Here is a 26,955-nt window from a genome sequence, read left to right as displayed (position 1 = left end):
AGTTATCTCTGCTTAGATATTTGAATCCATTTAAATATTCTTTGAGGAAATTCAGTCAAATTTTGATTTACCTATAAAGGCAATTGCTCTAATGCGCACTTGGCATCAGTTGGCTTAGCTTGGTCAGAAGTTGCTGTTTTATTGTTGTTTTTAGCTCTCTGATCTGGGACAAGAATCATAACCATTCAACAAAATAAATAGATTGCTAAATAGGAAGTATAGCACATAAATTCATGAGGAGATATTCTTCTTGGCCAATTTAAGCCATGACTGCCATAGTTTTGTTTTGTTTTTTTCTAGTATCCACCCCACGCCCCCCCCCCCCCCGCAAAATTAAGTTCTTTCAACATTTTTTTTCTGCTTTTGTGTGGTTGTGTAGAGCAAGGTGAGTCAGAGGGACCAGGAATTTTCCTTTTCCCTGCTTAGTGACCTCAGAGGTAGTGTATGCCATTTTGTGCTTTGAATAAAGTTGTCTGCAAAGATGAGTCACTTCTGCTTTGGTTTAATGCAGATCATTAAATAAAGGGTTCTCGCGACTTCCCTGGTGGTGCAGTGGTTACGAATCCGCCTGCCAGTGCAGGGGACACGGGTTACATCCCTGGTCCGGGAAGATCCCACATGCTGCAGAACACCTAAGCCCGTGCGCCACAACTACTGAGCCTGTACTCTAGAGCTCAGAAGCCACAACTACTGAGCCCGCAAGCCACAACTACTGAAGCCCGTGCGCCTGGAGCCCGTGCTCCACAACAAGAGAAGCCACTGCAGTAAGAAGCCCATGCCCCACAACAAAGAGTAGCCCCCGGTCACCGCAACTAGAGAAAGCCCGCGTGTAGCAACCAAGACCCAGCACAGCCAAAACTTAATTAGTTAATTAATTTTAAAAAATAATAATAATGGGTCCTCCTTAAATAATGGGTCACAGCCCTTGTAGGTCACTCCTTTTCAAAGAAGTTGCTGGAAGCCTTTCTAAATAAAGACGATTCTTCCTCATCCATCTCCCCTGTCTCCTTGTGTTGCTATCCACATCTACCTGGGGTATCCATCCTTGTTTGCTTTTCCTTCTTGTTGGCCATTTGCAACTCTTTTCATCCTCATGAAAAACTTGGTATGCGGAACCAGCATTAGACATTACTCTCTCCTCCGTTTTCTTTGGCTTAGAAGGGAGCTGCCATTGAATACATAGAATTCATTCCATTTTAATGAGTCCTCGCTAATGATTTTAACACACTGTCTGAATGTTTGGTGAAAAGCATATTCATTCAATTAATTTACTTATTGAAGAAACTACATTAATGCTGAAAGTTTCCACGTTCCTCTCTGGAATTTAACAAACCTTTTTCTTTAGCGTCTACTGAAGGTTCGTGGCTCAAACTCAACCTGCAGGAGAAATATGATTACTACTACAACATCGATTCAAAAGAGAGTTCCTGGGTCGCACCTGAATCCTGCTTGCTTAAAGAATCATGGCTCATGGGAAAAGAAATTGAGGTAGGACGTTGGTGTTTGATGAGAAGGTGTACTATATAAAGATAAATGTGATTGCTTTTCTACTTTTGAATCATGGAATTGATGGGAAGAACTAATTTATTTGAAGACCGGATAGGGAGTAAAGTCTTCATGAACTACAGTTGGATGTGGCTGCATGGTTACTGACTTTTAGAATGTTTTCCGTGTGTCAGAGCAACACCAAACAGCACTAGGGGAATAAAGCTCTTTCAGCTTCTTTAGGATGACAGATTATCCTAAGAAATCAATCTCCAGGTTTTCCTTGACACCAAAGCTCAATTAGTGGTAATTCCTTGGTTGTAAGTATTCAAAATGTCTTATTTCTTTCCCCCCAACCTCCACCTATAACAAAGATGCATAGGTCCATTAAAGTGAATAATGCTTCCCCAGGAGAAATACTCTTGAAGGAATGTTCACCAAGATTGCTTTGGACTTGAGACCAAAAGTTGGACCCGGAAGATGTGAAAATTGCTCTTTGATCCAGGCATTGTAGTTTAAAGAGAAAATACTTCTAATAATTGAGTTTGGTTTTGAAAAAAATAGAACTCACAAATGTAGATCTTATAGAACTGTTCACAGTCACCAGCATCAAAGATACTGCAGGGCAGCAGTATTGTGGACAGAATCACCGGTGCGGTATTTACCAAAACTCGGAGAAAAAAACTGTGGCTTGGGGATGACAATGCCACAGAAATCCTGAATGACAAGAAGATAGTGAAAAACATATTTATTAACTAATTTCAAATGTGTAAAGTTCCCAGAGTTTATAGGAAAATGGCATTGTGGAAATGAACTATTAGTGCTGCTTTGTTGAAAAATGAAATTATGGCCAGTATTTAAAAACCGTATGCTCTCATTGAAAGGATATGTCAGACTGTGAAGAAGCAGCATTGAAGGGTTAAATCAGAGCCAGAACTGCTCATGTGGCATCCAAAGATGCCCTAGGTATAACTTCGTGAAGTGGAGTATCAGGATTAATAAAAAGTGGAGGGTCTATGCTGTTAAAAGAAAAAAAATTCTAGTCAATCTGAAATTACTGAATTTATTCAAGAATGTGCATATGTCTCCTTAAAAGTATTTATGCATCTTTTATATGATTTCACTTTTAATTGTTTAAATTAACCATCCATTGAGTCCAGTCACACTGGATAAGAGACATCCGCCATAGAAGCGAGTCCAGTCTTTGCTTGCGTCTCTCAAAGAACATAAAAGTAAACCCAGTTCGTCATCCACATGAAGACTTCTCACAATCCCCCTTCTTCCTTTTTTTCTCATTCATCTAGGTTTCCCTGTCTGCCCTCAATAGCACTTATCTTTCCTCTCCCACTGCCTTTTCTTCTGCTCCAAGTCTTTTATTTTCTCCCAAGTTTATTTTGAGTTTTCCCCTACTCATTGCAGGGATCTGCCTCCTCTGGCCTGGGCAAGAAAAGCCCAAGGACTTCATGGGCACTGCAGTCTTTCCCTCAGGAGAGGGAGGAGGTGATGCATACTCTTACTGTAATCATCCTTGTCTCTTTTACACTCTGAGGAGATCGGGCCTCTTGCCTGGTCCCTGCCAGCATCATCTATACACCGCTACCTCCAAATCCTGAGACCATTCAACCTCATTCTCATACCATCTCAGCACAAAGTTCAGAGGATTCCAGAACCGTATCACTAGAGAGAAGCTGAGCCAGTTCATCCCTCGGCTCTGGTCAGACCTTTTTTACACCAAGCCAGAAAGAGCTGTGCAGATCATTTTCTGAAAGATAAAATTTCCAGCAGCTGTTCTCTATGCTCCTTTCATCTGATGTGTGAAGTGTAACCATAAGAAATATCTCTTGCCAGGACATTATTGAGGAAGTTACAGCAGATTACATTCGTGAGAAGATGTGGTCTGCTACCGAAGATATGCTTCTGCGCTTTCAAGCCGCAACCTCAGGACCCCTCCTTAGGAAAGAGTATGAAGCTAGGAAATCATTTTTGTATGAACAAGAAGAGCATGTGATCAAAATACAGGTATGTGAGTCACCTACCACTCGTTACAGAAAACTGTCATTCCATGAAAATGTTATTTGATAACAGGACAGTCTACTACCAGCATTCTAATAAACAAATGTGACTGCAGATTTTGTTCTTAATCAGTGCCCCTGAGTCTACTTTATTGAAGACTCCGAGATGGGAAGGATGTTGGATGATTTTTCACCTGTGGTCTTCTGGAAAGTATTCAGGACACTGTGAATAGTCAGAGGCAGGGGAATACCTGAGATCAGAGTTGAAATCCTGTTTCTCTAAAAAGGCGGATATCCTTGTGTCACCTACTGTCTGACCTCAGGTGCTTTTGAATTGGTTTCTTAGTGGTTAGTGGATGTTGAGTGGCGTCTGAGTTTCTATACTCTTGTAGCCTAAAGAACAGAATTGCTCATGAGATAAATGTAGCATCTCTGAGGCTATCTTCCCTCTTATATAATCTCCTTCTTCATTCAGGCCTGCAAGAGGCATCCTCATTCCCAACCTTTTTCTTCTTAAGCTTGCATGACTTGTCCGAATGTTCTGGTTCACAGGAGAGGAACTTGCTAGATTTAGATGTTTCTATTCTGTGTTCCCCTAGCATCCTCTCTCAACCACCACGCTGGTTTCCAAAAGGCCGTGTGTTTGTTCCTTTTTCTGCATCCAAAGTGATACTGTTGTTGATGAGCATAGTTTGGTGGCTTTTTGCTTTGGCCAGTAACTATTAAATTTCCAAAATTGAAAGGTTGTAAGTTGAAGGGCTTCTCTTTTGTGATCATTGGTGTACTGATCTGCTTCCCCACCTAACTATAATATTGTACAGGGCAGAAGATGAGTTTTTAAAACTTTTGTATTCTTGTGTCTTGCATATGATAGGTGCTTAAATATCTGAGTTTGCTCAGAGCTTAAGATGTTAGAAGGCAGGAATGATTAATTTTTTAAAAGAAACTTCTTCTATAAACTTGATACTCAGGCTTCACTGGTGGCACAGTGGTTAAGAATCCGCCTGCCGATGCAGGGGACATGGGTTCGAGCCCTGGTCCGGGAAGATCCCACATGCCGCGGAGCAACTAAGCCCATGCACCATAACTACTGAGCCTGCACTCTAGAGCCCGCGAGCCACAACTACTGAGCCCGCGAGCCACAACTACTGAAGCCTGCGCACCTAGAGCCCGTGCTCTGCAACAAGAGAAGCCACCCCAATGAGAAGCCCATGCACTGCAACAAAGAGTAGCCCCCACTCGCTGCAACTAGAGACAGCCCGTGCACAGCAATAGAGACCCAATGCAGCTAAAAATCAAATAAATAAAATAACTAAATTTAAAAAAAAAACTTGATACTTAAAGGAGTTTTCTAGGTGAAACCGTTAAGTTTTCCAGTTTATTCCTTCTTTAAATAAATGGTAGACAAAACATACAGGAAGTGAACAAAATCTTAAGTATAACATCATCTACACTGATGCTGAGGCTCTACTTTTGCACAGAATTCGAAGAGTGTTAGCCAGTGTGACACAATTTGGACCAACCTCAAGCTCTCCAGTCTGCTCAGAGCTGTGTTATAGTTGCAAGACACTCTACAGAGCCCTCTAGTATAACATCCGCCTGATGTTAGGACCCAGGGCTAAAATCAGGAGAGAGCTGGGGGAAAGATGGAAATGGTCACCTGGAGCCTTTCCTCCCCACTCCGTGGAAGCAGCAGTATTGAAGAAGAAGCCATTACACTATGAAGTCACCCCGTGATGACTTCCTTCCCCCTGCTTCTGACAGTTTTCTAACAAGGAGGGCGTGAGGTCTGAAGTCAGGCTATAGCCTAGAGATGAATGTGGTCTGACCCAGAAAACCAGAAGACCATGAACCAAAGGGCATCATGCTAATCTCATTTTTTGCAGAAGTGGCTGATTCATTCCAAATTAGGGGAATGATGTCAAATCTGAAGATTTCCCCTCCGTGGAACAGCTCAAACTTCTTAGCTGGCTGCATCAACCCCAGACACAGTAGTCTCAACAAATTCAGAGAAAAAGCTCCCAGGCTGAGGGCAACCACACCCCAGCTCCGCTGTGCTACCACTGACAGTCTCCTCCCAAGGAGCTAGATATGGTACAGAGAGTGTATGTCATCAGTAGCCAATCCTTTGTCTCAGACAACTCAGAAGGTGGCCAAGTAAACACAGAGGAAGGTAATGAGAATCTATTATAACCATATTATATTTGAACAGTAAGAAAGCCCTGAAAAAATGGCCAACATTTAAGAAGAGAGCCAGAAAAAAATCTCAAACAAAAATGAAAATTTTATAGCCAAAAAAAAGAAAAATGGTTATAAGTTGTAAAACATAAATTAACATCTAAGGATTCTCATATTCCAGGAGACAGTAGAAATGTTTATACTGAAACTGCTTTATGCTTTTAAGAAATTTAATAAGATGCATGGACTTGATGAAACAAGACAGCATGATAAAATGAAAAGATAACCCGTAGCTACAGAGAGGAAGAAAAATGACATCCTAGAATGGGAATGAACTTATAACTGCAGAATGTAGAACAGACACTGAAAGCGATTGAAACACGTGGAGAACTTGAGAAAAAACACAGAAAAAGCTAAGAATAGATGACTTAAAATACATTTTCTCATCTGAAGATGATAATACCCATTTTATCGCAGGGTTGTAGGGATTAAATGGGATAATACACATAACAGACTTTGCCCAGTATGCAGCTGTTAAGTGCTCAACAAGTGTTCGAAGTGATGAGGCGGTAGAGATCGTGACTCAGAGGGCAGATAGTGGGGATCCAACATCCAGGTGGTTGGTTGGCCCAGGAAGAGATCAGAAAAATCAAGACAGGAAAAAAGAGTTAGCTACAATATTTTTTTCCTTGAACTGAAGAACGCTGAAATGCCACTTTGTAGGAAAAAGCATAATAGTGAAATACCAAAACTTAGCCCTGAGAATTACTAAATTATTGAACTTCAGGTCAGAGAGTGCCACAAGCATGGGGGCAAAGAAAAAGAAACAAGCGTCTGTGAAGCAAGTGCAGGTTGTCAGGAGCTGTGGCAGAATCTGGGGCCGGGAGGAAGGGGGTGACCTGATGGGACAGTCCTTCATTACATTGTTTGAATGTAACTGACTACTCTTGCAGGTTGCGGGATTGTAGCTTTAGGCAGAGTGGGAAAAGAGGCCAATATTTAGGGTTTTCTTGGCTAACAGAGAGATCACAGAATTTGTGCTTCAGAAGTTGGTAATTTGAATATTACTATTCAAATTATATACTATATATATACTATATACTATATATAGTATATATAGTAATATACTATTACTATTCAAATTATATACTATATACTATACTATCCTGAGTGCCCAATTATCAAGCGAGGCAACCAATGTAGCAAGCCAGATTTTCTAGAGATTGACAATTAGAATCTATAAAACAGAACAGTAACTTCTGAGGTCTAGGTATCTTGGGAAACTCCTTTGTTACAGCTGAATTGCACAGAAAATATATTTATGGTAACAAAAAACAAAACAAAAACATGGCTATTATAAATTTTCACGCAAGTTCTCATACCAGTCAAGAGAGAGATTGATGTTTTGGTAAACGCCTTCTCTCTAATTGTTTATAAAAAGCTGCTTCTAAATGGCTTTATGGTTTAGAATTCTGTCTCCTTTTGCATTTTTATCAATAGCACCTTCCTCCCAACTTTATACCTATAATTATTTTTAATAAAGAGCCTCTAATTAGAAGAGCCTGCAGTCTCTGGGCCTTGCACAGGAGTTGTGCTGTTAGCACAGAATGAGAAAAGCCAATCCTAATGAAACTAAAACTTACAAACTAAAAAAGAAGAATGTTAAATTTTGACAAATAAAATAGGAAGCCTGTAGTACTCTGCTTCTATAGACCAAAACTTCAAAACCCAGCCAAGTTGCCTTGGTTTGGAAAGGTAGCAATAAAAATATAAATGTAGATTCCAGAAAAATCTACATAATCATTAAAGAGATGAAATACAAAATGAAATCTTCAGGAAAGTACTGTTGGTGAGCGCTGAATCCTTAGGACATTAAAAACAGTACAAAACGGACAAGTGGGTTCATTCCACTAATGCAAACATGCTTCAGTATTAGATCTTCTGTTACTACAACAGATTCCTTATCCAGAATCTTTGAGAATCTGAGCTAATAGAGATTAATAGTGTTTCTGGAATTGAGATAATTCCAAAAACACAGAATGAGAAATTGAGCTAATCCCAGTATCTTGGTTGCCTTTCAATTTGGATCAAAGAATGGGATGTATAATATTATTGGCACATTTGCACCTCTGTGCTTTAAAACAGTGTTAGCCACAAAAACACGAGTCACCATTGAGACCCATCATGACAAATAAGTTACTAGTTAGATTGCCATTAGTATGAGCGCAATCACAGTTTATCCCGTTTCCCTATTTGTCAATATTCTGTTCTCTACATATTTTCGGTATTACAAACAATGCTGCAACAAAAATCCTTATATATTGTTTTTCTACACAGGTACTTATATTTCCTTAGGCTGGGTATATTGAAAATTAGAAACACTGGGTGAAACGCTAAATAATTTTAAATTTGATACTGCTAAATTCCCTCCAAAAAGGCTATACTCTTTTGTACTTTTCCCAATTCCTACTCCCCATCTATGCTTTTATTCCCCTCACTGCTTGGCAATGAGTGATGTGACAACTTTCCCAAAATTTCTCAGACTGACATTCAAGGCTCTCTCAAGCTTAGAGCCAGCTCACATTTTTTGTAGAGGTTCCCAGTATTTGTAGAATTGTGTTCTGTGGTTCCCTGTTTCAGCCAATTCAAGCTACCTTCTCTCTTCCAAGATCCCTCATAGTTTTTGACCCATATGCCTTCTTGTGTTCTAGCACTATGATGGATTGCTTTAAAAGCATATTTGTAAGATGTTTCCATTGGCGGAAGCTGGATAAAAGGGTACATGGAACTCAATGTATTACTGTTGCAGCTTCCTGTGAGTCGATAATTATTTCAAAATTAAGTTTTTTTAAAAAGCATATTTATCATTTCTAGGGATTTAAATTAAGAGGGGAAGTCTGGAGCAAGTACTCAGTTGGGTACTTATTCCATCATGACTGTTTTGTTTTGAATCATTACCAAAAAGTATATTATTTTTTAAATGGCAATAAAATTCCGCATACCTTTTTAAAAAGAAGGAATGAGGTAGATTGATATATGCAGATGTGAAAAGAAATTTATAAAAAATAACTTGAACAAACAAACAAAAAAAAAACCACTTGATTTTGGGGAATTCCCTGGTGTCCCAGTGGTTAGAACTCGGTGCTTTCATTGCCGTGGCCCGGGTTCGGTCCCTGGTCAGGGAGCTAAGATCCCGCAAGCTGCACTCCGAGGCCAAAAACAAACTTGATTTTTTTGTATTTGTCCTTTTTAACACAGAACTTGTATTTCATTTCTAACCTGAAAAACAAAATCAGAGAATTGGAGTGAATTACAAAGATATGTTTCAATAAAAAGATTCTCAAAAATGAATTGGAATAAACTTTATAACAGCTATGGATTTATCATTCTAAAGATACCAGTTTGTGTCCACTTTTTGCAAATGTTTCCTGTAAAAGTTCTCTTTGATGGTGATAACCTTGTAAAGCTATGTTGAAGCCTCGTTAAACTTTATGTAAAAATAGATGCAATAATAAAAGATCAGTCACAGTACTCCTATTTTCAGGGATCCAGAGTCATCTTCCTTTTCAGTCTGGATCACAGTGGCCCACTTGTTGGAGGAAAGCTAATTACTAGTCATTATTTTGAAGCATCTTATATTGTTACCAAATAATACCAGCACCCAATTGATCTGTTTGTATGTTTCAGGGCAATTCCATATTATTATGACTTCTTATCAGCCAGGGCCTTGGTAAAATTAAACTTTCAAACCAGAAACTGGACTTCCACCTGGTAATTCCTTTCCCAAACTTGGGGCAAGCCTCAGGTGTGAGCTGGTATGCTCTGCCCAGTTTAATGTCCACCCCTAGGGATGGTGTCCAGATGAGATTTGGAAGGGAGGATCCCCGACATTGTCCCAACTCAGTGTCTCCTGAGATGTACTCCGTCCTTGCACTTTCTAAAGTAAACTGTTACATGTAAGTAATTCTGTAACTCATTATTTTCCACAGGCTTTTTGGAAGGGACATAAACAGCGGGCCTCCTATATGCACAGGCGACAAATGTTCATTGATAATATTCCTTCTGTTGTGAAGGTAAACACCCTTTCCTACCTTAGTGCTTGACTTAAACTTTTCCCTTCATTTTCGTTTTGCTTCTAGAAGACAGACTATGTTTGAGCCTTGACATCAGAAGCAAGTCCTGGGTTTGAGTCATACCTCTACTACTCACTTAGCTGATCATCTTCAAGCAAGTCCATGAAAACACTCTATTGTCTCTGGTCCTTTATAATATATGCTCTTTCTCTAACAAGTCCAAATTGATTATTTAAAATCTTGATTATTTAAATAAAAAATTATTTAAAATTATTTATTTTATGTTCTTCTTATGGTCTTCGCTAATAATGTTTAGAATGCTCAAATTTAACAGTGCAGACCTTAGTTGTAACGCAAATGCAAAGCCAATGACAAGAGAAAGTAGAGCTAAGTTAGGGCCTGTATTTAGGTGGTGGGCTGGTCTAACCCAGCTTCCCAGCAAGGCTGGTTGCTCCGAGCTTAGAGAAAGAACACGCAATGGAGTGCCCACTGTCTCAAAGCTGAAAACTAAAGAACTGTACAGCAGTGAACTTGTAGAAACTTGGAAATCCAGATCAGAGTCACAAGAGTGGGACTGGAGAGAGATGGGAATCAGATGAGATTTGTGAAGACTTTTTAAACTGTGAGGACAAAGAATGACATGGTCTAGACCCCTTGTGCATTACTAGCTCCTGAATGAAATGTCCTTTGCTCACCCTGGAACACAGGCTTATTCGCTCAGAAAACCATGGGTCACAGTTGGTCCCTCATGAGACCTCTTGAAATGTTTTCCTGTAAAGACCTAAAGAATATTCGCTGCGTTTAAGAGATGTGGGAAGCAACCCTGAACTTGGTTTCATTCGATCCCCTGACCCGTGGCCACTCTCAGCAAAATGCCTTGCCTGCTTGGCTTTTATTTACTGAGATTAAAGCCAAATGGTACGAAGAGCTACATTACCTTCCCCACCATAACGTGTAACATGTTCTGAACCCCTAGGAGAAAAAGCAACGAAGGAGATAGAAGGTGAAGATTAGGCTTTAGATGTTCATTAGTTGGTAGGCTGCTAATTTTTACTTTTTTATCAAATTATTTCTCAATATTATTTTTAAAAGACTCCATAAAGAGATATGAAAGGTTATCTGGTAATTGCCTGGATTTCTCTTTTTAACTTATTTTTAGATTCAGTCCTGGTTCCGGATGGTAACAGCACGAAAGAATTACCTCTCACGACTGAAGTATTTCAGAGATCATGTAAGAGACACGCATGTGGATTTTTATCCTGGCTGAGGATGAACTAAATGAATACTTTGTTGAATGTTAGCATTGAATGATTTTTATTAAATGGTGGAAATGAACACTAGGAGGAAAAAATAGGTTTTAGAACTCAATGTGATACCATTTGGAGACTTCTTACATTTTTTTATTCAGAACTCAGGTTCAGAGTGAGACTTCACCATTCAGAACTGGAAAGGAAATGGGTGAGAGAAAACTGATGTGGGCTAGTAATGCCAGGGAGAAAAGATTCAACTTTCCAACATTACTTGTAAAGTGCTTATTACTGCTAACCGAGTAATTTAAATAGACACCCACAGGAGGAATTTTTTTAGGATCTTTGAAGAATAGATATGTGAACATAGATTGGACCAACTAAATTTGGTGGTAAAATTCTCTTCCCTTTTTAAATCTCTTTATTTAAACGGTCCCTTTGCAATCTTGTTTATATTTTAGCTAACTTGTTTGCCCCTTTCTTCAAAGAGAATGCAAAAATAAACATTGACTACACCACATCTAAATACTATCAGTTCTAAATAGTGTCCCTTTTGAAAACGCTGTCACTCCTTAAATAGCTCTAAATTCTAAAATAGTGGAATAGATGGGACTCTGGGAAGTTGTGACTGGTCTTGTTTTTTTCGCAGAACAATGAAATTGTGAAAATACAGTCTCTACTGAGAGCAAACAAAGCTAGAGATGACTACAAAACATTGGGTAAGTGGGAGCATTCCGAGACGAAGTATCCCTTATTAACCAGGCAAGGACAAGTTATTTCCATCTGAGTCACTTCAGTGGCGGCTCCAAAAACAGAGGATGCCCGTTATTTCCAGTAGATTTTGACCATTTCAGGCCCCAGGTTCTGAACCAGTACACAAAGGAAGATGTGATGACAGGAAGTGGGCCCTGCTATCTAAATGGAGTGGGGTAAATGCAGTAGATGTGATTTCTTCTTCAAAAGGAATGGGCTGCATGGGGCGGGGGGATAAATTAGGAGTTTGAGATTAACGTATACACACTACTATCTATAAAATAGATAATCAACAAGGACCTACCATATAGCACAGGGAACTATATTCAATATCTTATAATAACCTATAATGAAAAAGAATATTAAAAAAATATATATATATATATATATATCTGAATCACTTCACTGTACGCCTGAAACTAACACAGCATTATAAATCAACTACACTTCAATTTTTTAAAAATGCAGTTGGTATAAATGCTGATTTTTTATATTAAATTTGAGCTAGAGGCAGGAATCTAATGCAGAAGAGCCAGAAGATTAACTTAAATTTGAATACTGTTTAATTTATTACCTGGCCTGTGATTTTTTTTCTCTCACATTAAGAATGAAACATAGTCGTATAAGAAATTTGGAAATATGAATAAGAAGGGAAAAAGCACACAGTTTCACCTCCCAAAGATAACTACAAACATCTTCCTATAATTTCATTCTGGACTTCTCACAGTACCTATGGTTTTTTAAATCATCTTCCTTATACTAATAGTATATGCCATTTGTAGAAAGTTTGAAAACAGCAAAATAAAATAAAAATCACCCAGAAATAGCATTCACATTTTGTGTTGTCTTTTTCAGTTTCAGCTCTGCATATGTTTGTCATTCTGTTGTTGTTGTTGTTGTTTGCATAGTGAAGATCATTCTTTATATGCTAAATTTTTAACCTTCTTACTATCACAAGAACATGTAATAAAGAAAGTGTCCTAGATTAAGTCTAGAAGGGCTTGCTGATAAGTTTAGTAGTACTGCCTAAATTCTTCAAATATTCAGGTCATTCAAGATTAGTTTTGAGAAGCCAAAACAAATCAGTGTGTATTTTAGTAATGAAAATGGCCATTATGTTCTAACTGCCTTGTTTCTTACTTTTTTTTTTTTTGGAGGAAATAAACAACTGTTCAGTAATGTTCCTAGCACAGTGCTACTAAGTAGTTTCGCCAACACCCTTTATTGTCAAAAGTCTGTCTGAATTATGGAGTGAAGTGTATGGCCTAAGAAAGATCTTCCCTGGTACTTGTTAAGGAAAAGTATCCGGCAGCCTCAGAGGCCAGGTTCTGCCTCAAGCCCGTGGAATCTTCTGGATACTACCTCATTCTACTAGATTCCGGAATCCAGCATGCAAACTGAGGGAGGAAAGGTCCCCAGTCTTTCCAATGCCACACTGCTCCACTTTGGAATTGATGAGATTCGTCTCCTAGTTGGTAGATAATCTTTAATTTTTTATAAGGAAGCTGAATAGGGGGTTTGTTTTCTGAGCCCTAACACACTAAAATAGGTAATTTAAGGATAAGTTTTCCAAACAAACACAGGCTGCTTTTCGTTTCCTTCTAGGGAACATGTTTTTGTAGGTGGTCGTGATGATGCTTGTTACTTGCTTACTTTTTTTTTTTTTTTAAGTTACAAAGATAAAAGAAATTCCAGTTTAAAAATCTAAGCGAGGGCTTCCCTGGTGGTGCAGTGGTTGAGAGTCCGCCTGCCGATGCAGGGGACACGGGTTCGTGCCCCGGTCCGGGAAGATCCCACATGCCGCGGAGCGGCTGGGCCCGTGAGCCATGGCCGCTGAGCCTGCGCGTCCGGAGCCTGTGCTCCGCAACGGGAGAGGCCACAACAGTGAGAGGCCCGTGTACCGCAAAAAAAAAAAAAAAAAAAAATCTAGGTGATTTCCTGTTAAAGCATAGAAGGCAGATAGAAACTATGTTCGTGAATAAATCAGATCAGAACTGCTCTGGGTTTTGGCAAATAGGGTGGCTTTGTGGTAACTGAACTGTAGATTTTCATTTCTTTCTCAATTCAGCATCTTCATAAAACAAAGGCATTTTTTTCAGCTGAAAAACAGATCACTTTTATTAGTCTGTCATGATTCATTTTCACCCATTCCCTCCAGAAAGGCACTGAACGCATTCAGGTTTAGAAGTTGCTGGAACCGTAATGTGGCCATTTGTAAGTGCTGACTGTTAAGTTGTGTGGTTTCCTGAAATGAAAGTACCACCAAGTGGTATGAAGATATCATGAAGATGCCAAAAAGCCAACTGTTGATAGAGGAACTATTTCATTTGAGCCATAATAATTAGTAAAGCTAAAATAGTAATTTGTCTCTACCAGGCCTGTTAGCACATAAAATGATACACAGTTTTTCAGAGCCAGGAGAGAGAACTTTAGACACAAATGCGGGGGCTTATGTTCTCTCAGCTACATGAATGAGCTCCGGTGTGTGGCTCAGGCTGTTTCAGAAATGGTCATGTCATCAGCAACATCTTTGCTGAAATAGAAGGAAAATAAATTCATGTGTGCTTCAGTGATCAGGAAGAAAAGGGTCCATGATCCGAGGTGACTTGGAATCTAGTGGAATATGAGCTATTATTATCCAGTAAATTCTGAGCCTGGAAGCAGAATTGGATCTCTAAAGCTTCCTAAGGCTTTTCTTTGACAAGTACCAGTAAAGACCATCAGATGGGGAACAACAGTAATACAGATGACTCTAGATTTGGTTGTTCATGATGAGTTCATGCTGTTAATTGTGTTGTTGGTTGAGCTCTGTATTCCTTAAGTGTCAAGATACCACAGAACTACACAGAAGTATAAGGAAGCTTGAGTAGGGCCTTGGAAGTAAAAGAGAGGATGGTTATTGAGGCCACCACAACTGGACTGGGCTCTCTTGAGTCATCTTTTTGTTGCTGTGTCTAATCATTCAGCATTGAAGGTCCAGGTAGTTTCTTCTTAGAGTTTACCCAGAGTAGATCTCATTACACACCTTAAAAAAAATTGTTTTTTCTAAGTCGCAGTGCAAGAGAATTAAAGCACAATTAAGGTTCAAGGCACTAAGGGAAAGCCCTTGTAGACTTTATATAGGTATTCCTCTCAGCAACTGAGCCTGGTCTCCTAGGTGCCGAATGCCCTCCCTGGTCCATCCTGAAAGGACAGGGACCCAATTCAGTTTCTAAAATTGCTTCATTTCTGCGAAGTAGAACATGTGTTCCAGTTGTCATTCTGTTGGCTCCTGTTAGACCTTACAGGTCTCCCTTGACTGACCTTTTCTAATTCACCTTTCAGCTAATTCCTGCTCCTTCCCCAAGGTCTTTTGGGCTGGGAAAACAAAAAACAAAAAAAAAAACACCTCTTTCTGCTTCCTGCAGCAAGAACAGAAATCTCTTATCTGGCTCAGCCACAAGCTCTTAGAGCCAGGGCAACTCACGTTAGCATTCTTTCCCAGGTTCCTCATCAATAAGACACTGATAGAACTATCTCCTCAGTGCGTGGTCCTGGGAACAGCATGAGAGAGGGCTGATAAACGGGTGCTAGACGAGGAATTAGTGAGGCCCAACCTTATCGGTGGCGTGCGTTTATTTATACGATCCGTTTCCCCGTCCAGATTTGACATGAGGCAGGATGATTCACTCTGGAGACCAAGCACGTCCGTCGCTCTATTTTTCTGTCAATGTTTTATTTAAAGACCTGATTTCTTTCCTACTGATGATCCGTTCAAGCATGCCCAGTTAAAGCACACCTTTCCTTTCCTTGCAGTTGGCTCTGAAAACCCGCCGTTAACAGTAATCCGCAAATTTGTACACCTGTTGGACCAAAGTGACTTGGATTTCCAGGAGGCTCTGGAGGTAGCACGCTTGAGGGAAGAAGTGGTGACCAAGATCAGAGGCAACCAACAGCTGGAGAAAGACCTGAACCTGATGGACATTAAGATTGGGCTCCTGGTGAAGAACAGGATCACACTGGAGGTCAGTGGGGTTTGTGGGACTGTTGGTTCCCAGAAGAGAGAAGACGCTCGTATATTGGCCCACAACACTGTGGTCCAGCTAAGTTCCTTTGGAGTCCAGAAGGAGTGGCCCAAAGTTTACTTACCATTTTCATTACCACTTTATGGTCTTAGACCTGCAAAATTCTGCGCCCCCCTTTTATGACATTTGGTAAGACTTCTTTACCATTCTGAAAGGAAATTTATGTGAAATAAAACCAACTTACATATGTACCTTCATAGCAAGGCTAAGGCCTTTCTATAAATATAAAAGAGAAATTCAAAGAAATGAATTTATAGTAAAAATACATATTTCAATATGAAGATACATGGGCCTGATGCCATTAGATGTGATAATGTTACCAGAGACTTGGGCCTCTTCACAGAATAACTACAGATTGAGAGAGCTACAGATGAGACTGGTCAGGTGAGTGGTGGAACTGGCCATGAGTTCTTTTTTCCAAAGTGGAGAACAACTCTTTGTAATAAGCCCTTGAACAGCAAAGTGTGGTCTTCCGCCACCCCCCACCACTTGACATGGAGTTGCCGTCCTAGAAAATTAAGTTTATATTAAACTTGTGAGGATCTATGTTGTGCTTATATGTAAAACTATTAGATTCTAGGCTCAAGCAATTATGCACAGAATTTTGACCTTCGTGAATGACCAGCGGGACATTAAAAAATCCAGCCATGCGAGATGTGGACAGTTATTTACACAGGACCATCCTACAAACTGCAGGACAGCAGAGCATCTGTCCTCCCCAGGCCCCGCTTACTGGAAGCCAGTGGTGTCTCCAATCCATCAGATGTTAGCCCTCCCCAATCCACATTTCCAAAATGACCCCCTACAGAGTGGCATTTCCCTAATAATAGCCTCCAAGTAAATAATGCTGTAGTTTTGTATCTGTGAGAAACCTGCCAGTGTCAAAGCTCCCCAAAACTATGTGAAAAGTGTCATTTTTACCCAAGAAAAGGAGATTTCCAGGGTAAGACCTCTCTCCATTTCCCTGTTCCCATACCACGTCAGTTTTCAGAAAACCAACAGGGCAGGGCAGGGCAAGTTGACCCTCCGGATGCCCTGAGAAGGCTACAGTGGGTCAGAGGTAGAGAGCCAGCTTCTGGTGTGGTTCTGGAAAACTACCAGGTGAGCAGGCACGGGAGGCTACCAGCTAAGTGGACGTGGGAACGCCTCACTCTTGTCTCCGGCCCTCACAGAGATACCAGCAAAATAGTGCCGAGAAAATAAGGAAACGAGAGCAACTCGTAAGACAGGAAATGATCATCTTTTCTAAATATTAAGGGAAAAAACTACAAATTTAAAAGTTCTGCTTTTAACTCTATTTTCATTGTTTTATCCAGAAAAACAATAGTACGTTAGTCTTTAAAAAAAAAATGTGTTTGTATTGTTGGATACATATGAAAACTTTTAAAGTATAATATATTCCAGAAGGTCCTTCAGAGAATGCCTTTTATAGCTTTACACTGCTGTTGTACCCTACTCCCATAAAGTTGTAAACAGGAAATGCCTTGCCTTTTAAAATAAAGGCTTAGTTGCAAAAGAGTAGTAGAAATATGTAGCTTGTGGAAATACAAATGTGGCAGATTTTCGGATCTTTACGAGTGTTTAAGATTTTTTAAAGCATTCCTAATTGTTAGCATTGTGAAACAAAGTTAATTTTTCACCTTATATTTTCAAACACCAAATATTTATCAAACACTGATTAGAAGTTAAACTAATGATTCTCAAGGACGTACTCTTTTGTCTTATCATTAATAGTAGCATTTTTGGTTTGATGATAAGAATAGTGCAGTTGAAGTTTTATTTACAGTAGTGAAATAATGGGGAACAACCCAAACCCGAAAACAACAGAGGACAATAGAACCAGTCTGACATGTATGTTACACAGCCACTAAAAATAACGTTTCTGAAGAATATTTAAGGGCAGGGGAAAGGGTTGCAATATAATGGAGAAGAAAATAGTACCTAAAACAGTACGATTTCATTTATTGTAAAAAGTGGATATACACTTAAGCTAAAAGAAAAAAGTTAAGCTCTTTTTCTTTGCATGGTAGAATTAGCCATATATATATATATTTTTTAACATCTTTATTGGAGTAAAATTGCTTTACAGTGTTGTGTTAGTTTCTGCTGTATAACAAAGTGAATCAGCTATATATATACATATATCCCCATATGCCCTCCCTCTTGTGTCTCCCTCCCACCCTCCCTATCCCACCCCTCTAGGTGGTCACAAAGCACGGAGCTGATCCCCCTGTGCTATGCAGCTGCTTCCCACTAGCTATCTATTTTGTATTTGATAGTGTATGTATTCCATGCCACTCTCTCACTTCGTCCCAGCTTACCCTTCCCCCTCCCCGTGTCCTCAAGTCCATTCTCTACATCTGTGTCTTTATTCCTGTCCTGCCCCTAGGTTCATCAGAATGTTTTTTCTTTTAGATTCCATATATGTGTGTTAGCATATGATATTTGTTCTTGTCTTTCTGACTTACTTCACTCTGTATGACAGACTCTAAGTCCATCCACCTCACTACAAATAACTCAGTTTTGTTTCTTTTTATGGCTGAGTAATATTCCATTGTATATATGTGCCACATCTTCTTTATCCATTCATCTGTCAGTGGACCCTTAGGTTGCTTCCATGTCCTGGTATAGTTTTTCATTTTTTTTAACAATAAGCATATGTTGAGAAAAAAGTTTAAAGGGAAGTGGCTTAGTTCTTACAGAGCAACTCTAGCTCTCTCTAGTAACCATGTGTCTTACAATTCTTTTAAAATTGGCGTTCCTTCTGGAAACCTCAGAAAGTCAGTGGGCGAGTGAGTGAAGTAGCTGATGTTGGTTTTAAGCAAAAGAAGAGGTTTGGAAATGGAGACAGACAGCTGAAGTAGAAGTTTCTGGGAGGCATAGGGAGGAAGAAAGGTCTAGATTCAAACTAGCTTGAAGGAAAACCTAAGTAGAAATTGAAAGTAATCTTGAATTGCTAAAATTCCTATTGATGGGTGTGTCGTATCACGTGAGTGCAGACTTGTAGGCCAGGGCTGTCTGTAACCCAGGATTGAAATTTATTGTATTGCTTAATTGTATTGTATTGCTTAACTTCTTTGCTTCTTTATGAGCATATTTCCTTGGGTATGTTCCTTAACCTCTCTAAGCCTTGTTTTTCTTCACTGGAAAATGTGCTAAGTGCCCTACGTGGATTGTTTTTTTGTTGGTTTTTTTGTTTGTTTTGCGGTACGTGGGCCTCTCACTGTTGTGGACTCTCCCGCTGCGGAGCACAGGCTCCGGACGCGCAGGCTCAGTGGCCGTGGCTCACAGGCCCAGCCGCTCCGCGGCATGTGGGATTCTCCCGGACCGGGGCACGAACCCGTGTCCCCTGCATCGGCAGGCAGACTCTCAACCACTGCGCCACCAGGGAAGCCGCATGGATTGTTTTTATGTTCACAGAAGCTCAGTAAGATTGCTATCATTAAGCCCATTTTATAGATTTAAGGAAACTGAGTCTTAGAGAGGTTAACCTGAGCAAGGTCACAAAACTAACTGTGCTTTGCAGACACTCGTATTTTTATGACTCCAAAGCCCAAGCCCTTTGTCTTAGTCCACACCTTCTACAAAAGTGCGTATACTCTAGCATATTACCTGCATGCGGATATCCTGTTACCAGGGGAAGGGAAAAGATGGTGGCAACTAAGGCAACATTTGAGATGTGGGAATATTATGAACAAGTTAAATACTGTTGCTCCTTCGAACCAGTATTCCTCAAATGTTCAATATTTATTGATAAGAATGGAGGACGTTGGGCTTCCCTGGTGGCGCAGTGGTTGAGAGTCCGCCTGCCGATGCAGGGGACACGGGTTCGTGCCCCGGTCCGGGAAGATACCACATGCCGCGGAGCGGCTGGGCCCGTGAGCCATGGCCGCTGAGCCCGCGCGTCCGGAGCCCGTGCTCCGCAACGGGAGAGGCCACAACAGTGAGAGGCCCGCATACCGCAAAAAAGAAAAAAAAAAGAATAGAGGACATGAGATTTCTATTAATAAAAAGCATATGCCTCTCTTTGGAACGCCTGTCTGGGTTGGCCTTTGTCCCCTTCTTCAAGCTTTCTAAGGCAAACCTCCATTCACACCAGAGCTTTTGTGAGCCAGGTGTAATTTCACAGGGAAGACAGAAGAAGGGCTTATCCCATTGAAGCGTGCTGCTCTGTACTTGGATCTCCAGCAGACAGACGGTTCCCGTGGCACAGCTGCTGGCTCTCCTCTCCCCTCCCACTTCCCCTCCAGGGCTCAGCATTTGACTCTGCTCTTTCCCTTCCTCCAGTGCTCTTCCTGTGCTGTCTTCACCAAATCTGTTAATAATGCGAAGGAACTTGGTTCTGCCCTAGCGCTTGCTTACCACCCCACCCTCTGTTCTCTTCTGTATATGTCAAAAACATTACCCTAAAGATGAAGTCTGCAGCAAAACAAAGGAATAGCCTCCAGTTTCCAGAACTACTTCCACTGCAAGTAGTTGAGGGACATCGGGGGTGAGGGGGGCCGGTGATGGGGAGGTTAAGTACCAAGATTTTTTTCTTCCATATATTTAAAATCAAGATAATCAATTTATTCCATGTATTTGGGGGAATTGAATCTCTACACATCACCAGTTATCTGAAGAGGAGAAACCTGGGTTAAATGGAACCGTAAGCCAGTTAGTCTAGTGATGTCTTAGGACTTCTTATAGATAAGGGTATCAGGCCACCGCCTGCCTAGACTTCTCCTGAACCTCCATCTGGGGGTAACTACGCTTCCTTTCTTCATCTTGAATGTGATTTATATATTTGTGAAAGAAGGGGGGAAGTGTCGCCTTCTTAAAATTTTTGTAGAAATGAAAATCAAATTCCTTCTCTTTCCCCATATAAACAATTAGGGGAACAGAAGTAAAGGATTAAGTCAAGTTACCCCACTCTAAGCTGAGAATAAAGAAGAATAAAGTCATAAACCTTGAAGGCAATGGATATAACCACATAGAACTATCTAATCTCAATGCTCCAAGGGTTGTTTTTGTTTTTTTTTTTCTACCTATGAGCTGACCCCAGCTATGGGAGAAGGGGGTGCTGGGCGGTGAATAGATTTGGAGCTTGTCCTGTACAGTGGTTCTCATCTGCAGGGATAATTGGAAATGGGGACAGGCACATTTTTTGTTGTCAAAATGACAGGAGTCCCTACTGGCATTTGGTGGAGAAGGGCCCAGGATGCAAGATGGGCAGCAGTGCATGCACAGCAAAGCATGGTAGTGCCTGAAATGCCCGGAGGGCCCCCCTCGGGACTGGTGGTGGAGAATCCTGATACTGGCTGCAAACAGAGTCCTCATGTGGAGGCTGGGCTAAGAGCTCAGGGAAGCAGATGGAAGAAGTTTTAGGAAAAACAACTTTCTTGCCACCTATGCTCTGGGACAGTGACCCAGTGTTCAGTGGCAAAGGAGGCATTCTAGAGCTGTGGCTTTCACGCAAGTCACATTCCATTAGTGAGTCATGAAATCAATTTAGTGTATCACTTCAGCAGATTTTAAAAATGAAATAGAAAAAAAGCAAATTGAAACGGTCAAAGTGTGTCCCAGTAGTAAGAATAAGCATCCTTTCGTATAGTGTTGTGTGGGTAAGTTTGCCAATAAAAGACATAAAATGTATTTTTTACTGTGGGTTTCTGTAAAAATGTTTGGTAGATCCATATCTAAACGATCTACTCTGGTTCATGAGCCTTTAAGCCCCTGAAGGGACACAGTAACCTCAGTGACCTCCTGACAATGTTTCCAGCCACACATTTTCCACATTTCCCTGTAAATAAAGGAGCATGGTTGGGAGGGAAAACCCTTAACTTTGTTAAATATTTAGAGGCTTCTCTTCCCTTCCATTTCTAATTTCTACATTGCATATGTTTTGCAAGTGCTTCTATAGTTTCAAAAGATATAATTCATTCTTTGAAAGGTTACAGTTTAGTAGTGTTTAGTATATTCCCAAAATTGTACAACGATCACCTCTCTCTGACTCTAGAACATTTCATCACCCCAAAAAGAAACCCCAAAGAAAATGTTCTGGAATTGGATTGTGGTGACAGTTGCACAACCTTGCGACTAGATGGAACACCACTGAATTGTACTCTTTAAAAAGATGAATTGTATAGTAAATGAATAATATTTCAATAGAAAAAATACCCATATTCATGAACAGTCGTTACCTATTCACTCCAACCCCCAGCCACAGCAACCTTTAGTATACATTCTATCTTGATAGATTTGCCTGTTCTGGTTTTTCATATTAATAGAGTCACACAATATGTCATCTGTTGTGACCAACTTCTTTCACTTAGCATAGTGTTGGGTTTTTTTTTCGCGGTACGCGGGCCTCTCACTGTTGTGGCCTCTCCCGTTGCGGAGCACAGGCTCCGGACGCGCAGGCTCAGCGGCCATGGCTCACGGGCCCAACCGCTCCGCGGCATGTGGGATCTTCCCGGACCGGGGCACGAACCCACGTCCCCTGCATCGGCAGGCGGACTCTCAACCACTGCGCCACCAGGGAAGCCCATAGTGTTTTTAAAGTTCGCTATTTTGTAGTAGCATAAATCAGTCCTTCATTCCTCTTTACTGATCAATAACATTCCAGTGTGTGGATACACCACATTTTGTTTGCCCATTTATCAGTTGATGGACACTTGAGTTGTTCCCTCTTTTCAGCTGTTATGAGTAATTCTGCTTTGAGCATTCATGTACATGTTTTTCTGTTTTCAGTTCTCTTCAGTATATAGCGGACAGTGAAGTTGCAGGGTCGCATGGTCACCTGTGTTTAACTTCTGAGGAGCTGCCAAATAACTGTTAACGTTGAGCATCTCTTCATGTGCTTATTAGCCACTTGTAGGTCTTCTTTGGGAAAACGTCTGTTCACATCCTTTGCCCATTTTTTAATTGGGTTATTTGTCTTTTTATTTTTGAGATGTAGGAGTTCTTTATAGTATATTGTGGATACAAGTCCCTTATCTAAGAAATGATTTGCAAATATTTTCTCTCATTCTATGGGTTTTCTTTATTGATAATGTACTTTGAAGCACAAAGGTTTTAATTTTTATGAAGTCCACTTTATTTTTTTCTTTTGTTGCTAGTGCTTTTGGTGTCGTATGTAAGAAACCATTATCTACATGCACAATGATGCATGTACAAGAAGGCTCCCTACACACTCTGAAATAGTAATAAAATGTAAAGAAACTAACTGTCTATCAAAAGGAATATGATTAAATAAATTATCACACACACACCCCTCAAAGAAACCATTGCTTAATCCAGGGTAACAAATATTTTTGCCTAGGTTTTCTTAGAAGAGTTTTATAGTTTTAGCTCCTACATTTAGTTCTTTGATCTCTCTTTTTTTTATATATCTTTATTGGAGTATAATTGCTTTACAATGGTGTGTTAGTTTCTGCTTTATAACAAAGTGAATCAGTTATACATATACATATGTTCCCATATCTCTTCCCTCTTGCGTCTCCCTCCCTCCCACCCTCCGTATCCCACCCCTCTAGGTGGTCACAAAGCACTGAGCTGATCTCCCTGTGCTATGCGGCTGCTTCCCACTAGCTATCTGTTTTACGTTTGGTACTGTATATATGTCTATGCCACTCTCACTTTGTTTTGAGTTAATTTTTGTTTATGGGATGAGGTCTGACTTCTTTCTTTTGAACCTGGATATCCAGTTGTCCCAGCATCATTTTTTGAAAGATTATCCTCTCCCTATTGAATTGTCTTGGGACCTACATTACATCCTAAGAACAAATGCGTACAGCTTTGGAGAACAAATATTACAAAAGCCAAATTCACCTGCAATTTGGATTTTCTTAATTTCTTTAACCTTCTCTGTCCGTTTGTTTCTTCGTGAGGGAAATGTGGAAAATTAATCTTTCCAACTGTGTGTGTCTCAGGGTGTCTGAGAAGGAAGGAGGTAAAGAGTACCAGCATAAAAAGTAGTAATTTCATAAAAATTTTTTCCAGGATGTAATTTCACACAGAACGAAACTGAATAAGAAAAAAGGTGGAGAAATGCAAATACTGAATAACACTGACAACCAAGGGATCAAAAGTTTGAGTAAGGAGAGAAGAAAAACACTGGAAACGTATCAGCAGCTTTTTTATCTTTTACAGGTGAGAACAATTTCTTTCACTGTGAGTTTTGGGTAAGTGCTATGTCCCCGTTGGTGTTTTACAGTAGGTCTCGTCTCATGCTAAGGCTATAATAGTTTACATGTTCTGAGCACTATTAAGTACCAAGTGCTATTCTAGGTGCTTTGTACACATTATCTCATTTTAATTCTTAGTACAACCCTGGGAACCATCAAAAAATAATTTACTGATATTCCTGTATTACATGTGAGAAAACTGAGACACAGCCAGGAAATGGTAAAACAAGGGTATTGGGACCCTGGCAGTTTGACTTAAAACTTCGGTCACGCTCTTCATGACTACATTATACTGCAGTTATCGGCAGAAACGGTATAAATCTAATAATAACATAAGCAGATGCTGTCAAACATGAAAAAATTAAAGTAACTGTATGAAAAACAGATCTGTACCAGGACCAGACTGCCCTTCTTTTGAGGAAGGAGCCAGAGAGTTTGGATTAGGGAAATGGGATTCCTTTTTTATTTCATTATTTCCATGGCATGACTGTGATCTAAGTGAACAGTAATTTTCCACTGCTTCAAGAGTGTGGGTGAGAACTAAGCTGAACTGGTTAGGGCTGGACTCTGTCTGGTGGACTAGTTTTTTGTTTGTTTGACCATTGATCAACCTCATCCGCCCACCCGCACATACAATTAGTCCCAGAGGAAACAGTGAGCGATAGTGAGAGATAGAAACAAAGCCTCCCCTCGGCAGGAAAACTTTCCCAAAAAAGATGGATCAGCCGTTCTTCCTTGAAAGTCAGGTGTCCCTGGGGCCGCTGCTGGTGGCAGTGATTCCGTCAAGGCGTGGAGATGCTTGAATCTTTGCTTGAGGACGTCGCTGGCATTAGGTGCACAGAGAACACATTACCCAAAATATAAATGAGGTGTGGCTAGCCCCGTTGAGAGAAGAGACGTTAATTTTGGTAGAGTTGAGAATTCTCTACTTCGAGTGGCGAACAGGTGTAGTACTCCAGATGTCCACCATGTGGCAGCATAGAAGGAAAAATGTTAAAACAGCATTGTCCATGGAATCCAGTGCTTAACAACAGCTTCCTTTCCAGAAAGAAAGGGGGCTCGCACTAGGCAGGGGAAGGTTTTTTGTCTGCTGAAATTAGGTTAATAGGCATCCATCAGTTATAAATTTAATCTTAAGCATTTATCATTTTTTTATTAATTTTTATTGGAGTATAGCTGCTTTACAATGTTGTTAGTTTCTACTCTACAGCAAAGTGAATCAGCTATACGTATACATATATCCCCTCTTTTTTGGATTTCCTTCCCATTTAGGTCACCACAGAGCATTGAGTAGAGTTCCCTGTACTATACAGTAGGTTCTCACATTTATCACTTTTGACATCCATGAACTTCCAAGTGTACGAAGCTTCTTTAGGATTTAATTTTCTATTGTTGGATTTTGATAGAATTTGTGTCATTTAGGAAGGTGAAAATTTAGTCGCTGGCCTAAGATTTGTATAGTTTACCCTGTTATGTAAGTGGAGGCTCATTAATGGGAAGGAGAAAAAGCATAGAAGCGTGTTTAGAATAATTCCACAAGGTTTATTCCCTAAACGATCCAAAACTGATAGAACCAGAGCATGACTGTTCAGTTGTACTGAGTGAAGTGTCAAAAAATCATTTATTTTTCTTCACCTTTTCTCCTGTCTGCTTTGGAGACATTAACCCAAGACCAATAAGGAAGCTATAGAAGAGCAAACGGCGTGGATCCCTTTCGCCTTTGGCGATTCTTAGCCAAAGTAGCAGGTCAGCTAGTGTAGGTTTTGCTATGGGCTTGTCTCTTCTGTATGAGCCTAAATTTAAAGTTTTTAGGTCATCGGAGAGGAATGAGGCTTCTTTGGCTTTTGACTAATTTTCCTTTCTCAAAAGCCGATATGCTTAGTGTGGGAAAAGAATCACCCCAGAATGCTAAGAAAAAGGTTGTCCTGAGCTGCTTATTCATAAAATTTCAGCCAGTCATTATGAGCTTGAAAGTAAATCTAAGTGGTAAACTAAACTAGAATTAGGGTTTTCTTAAAATTTTTAAAGCCAAACTGCTTGAGACTCTTAAATACTGGTCTCCATGTATGGAAAATTTTCTTTTCTCATCGGAAGGAGGATAAAGAGTAGGACTATCAAATTTCTCTGTCACCTTAATATTATATTTTTTTCTTCTAACCTCCATCTGGTGTAACTCCTTCAGAAGAACCACATTACCACAAAGACTGGTGCTACATCTCTTGAACTCCATCCTAAGCTGAACTACATGTCAAGTTTTTTTTAATTCTTGTCCATCTTTAACTTTTTTTTTAATTTAAAGAGATTCTCTCTTCGGATACCAGGTCTATCAGCCACCCCCTTCTCTCTTCTCTTCTTTTTATCTTAGCCTTCTGGGGTGGTTCTTTTCCCACAGTAAGCATATGGGCTTCTTGTCAGGTTCTTCTGGCATTTCCCCCATGAACTATCCTGACCTTCACCCCTCTGTTCAGCCTCCCTGCCTCACTCCTACCTTCTCGTGCTTTCTAAAACATCATGGCCATCCCACTGTCTCCACATGTAAATGTATCCTTTTCTTTTTCTTTCTTGTCTCAGAATATGGGATATGTTTCCTTCTATTCATTCATCAGTCCTTCTAGAACAGTCTATCTGGCTGAGCCCTTGGTCCCTTCTTGCTAGTCTCTTCGGATACCAGATCTATCGGCCACCCCCCGCCTCCTGTGTTTCCACAATAAATATTACGGTGTGGCTCCAAATGGTGTAGAGTGTACATCATACAATTATACTCCATTAAATATGTCATGACATAGTATATAAAATTTAAATCCTACTGTAACTTTCTAGTATAACTTCCTATAGTTTAGTATTAGTATTACCTGCTACCTTTTAAAGTCTTAATATGTGCCAGATACTCTTCTATATGCTTTATACATAATAAGTCATTAAAGTGCAAGGAACTGGGGACTCCTCTCTGCTTTTAATAATATATTAACATATAG

The 26,955-nt window shown here is 40.2% G+C and overlaps 1 protein-coding gene across 1 annotated transcript in view; it reads left to right on the top strand.

Annotated features, from left to right (window-relative positions):
* Window positions 1–26,955, top strand: part of IQGAP2 (IQ motif containing GTPase activating protein 2) — a 286,526-nt gene that overhangs the window by 223,274 nt on the left and 36,297 nt on the right. Inside the window, exons 16-22 of the mRNA XM_027100794.1 lie at window positions 1,346–1,488; window positions 3,334–3,504; window positions 9,665–9,748; window positions 10,908–10,979; window positions 11,645–11,714; window positions 15,544–15,752; window positions 23,796–23,945. Coding sequence (XP_026956595.1) covers window positions 1,346–1,488; window positions 3,334–3,504; window positions 9,665–9,748; window positions 10,908–10,979; window positions 11,645–11,714; window positions 15,544–15,752; window positions 23,796–23,945 — 899 coding nt within the window. The remainder of the gene's footprint in view (window positions 1–1,345; window positions 1,489–3,333; window positions 3,505–9,664; window positions 9,749–10,907; window positions 10,980–11,644; window positions 11,715–15,543; window positions 15,753–23,795; window positions 23,946–26,955) is intronic.

This window comes from Aethalodelphis obliquidens, unplaced genomic scaffold, assembly GCF_003676395.1.
Source record: "Aethalodelphis obliquidens isolate GAN/ISIS:26980383/991018 unplaced genomic scaffold, ASM367639v1 scaffold4, whole genome shotgun sequence".
Lineage (NCBI taxonomy): Eukaryota > Metazoa > Chordata > Mammalia > Artiodactyla > Delphinidae > Aethalodelphis > Aethalodelphis obliquidens.
This window is presented reverse-complemented; position numbering and strand designations above follow the sequence as displayed.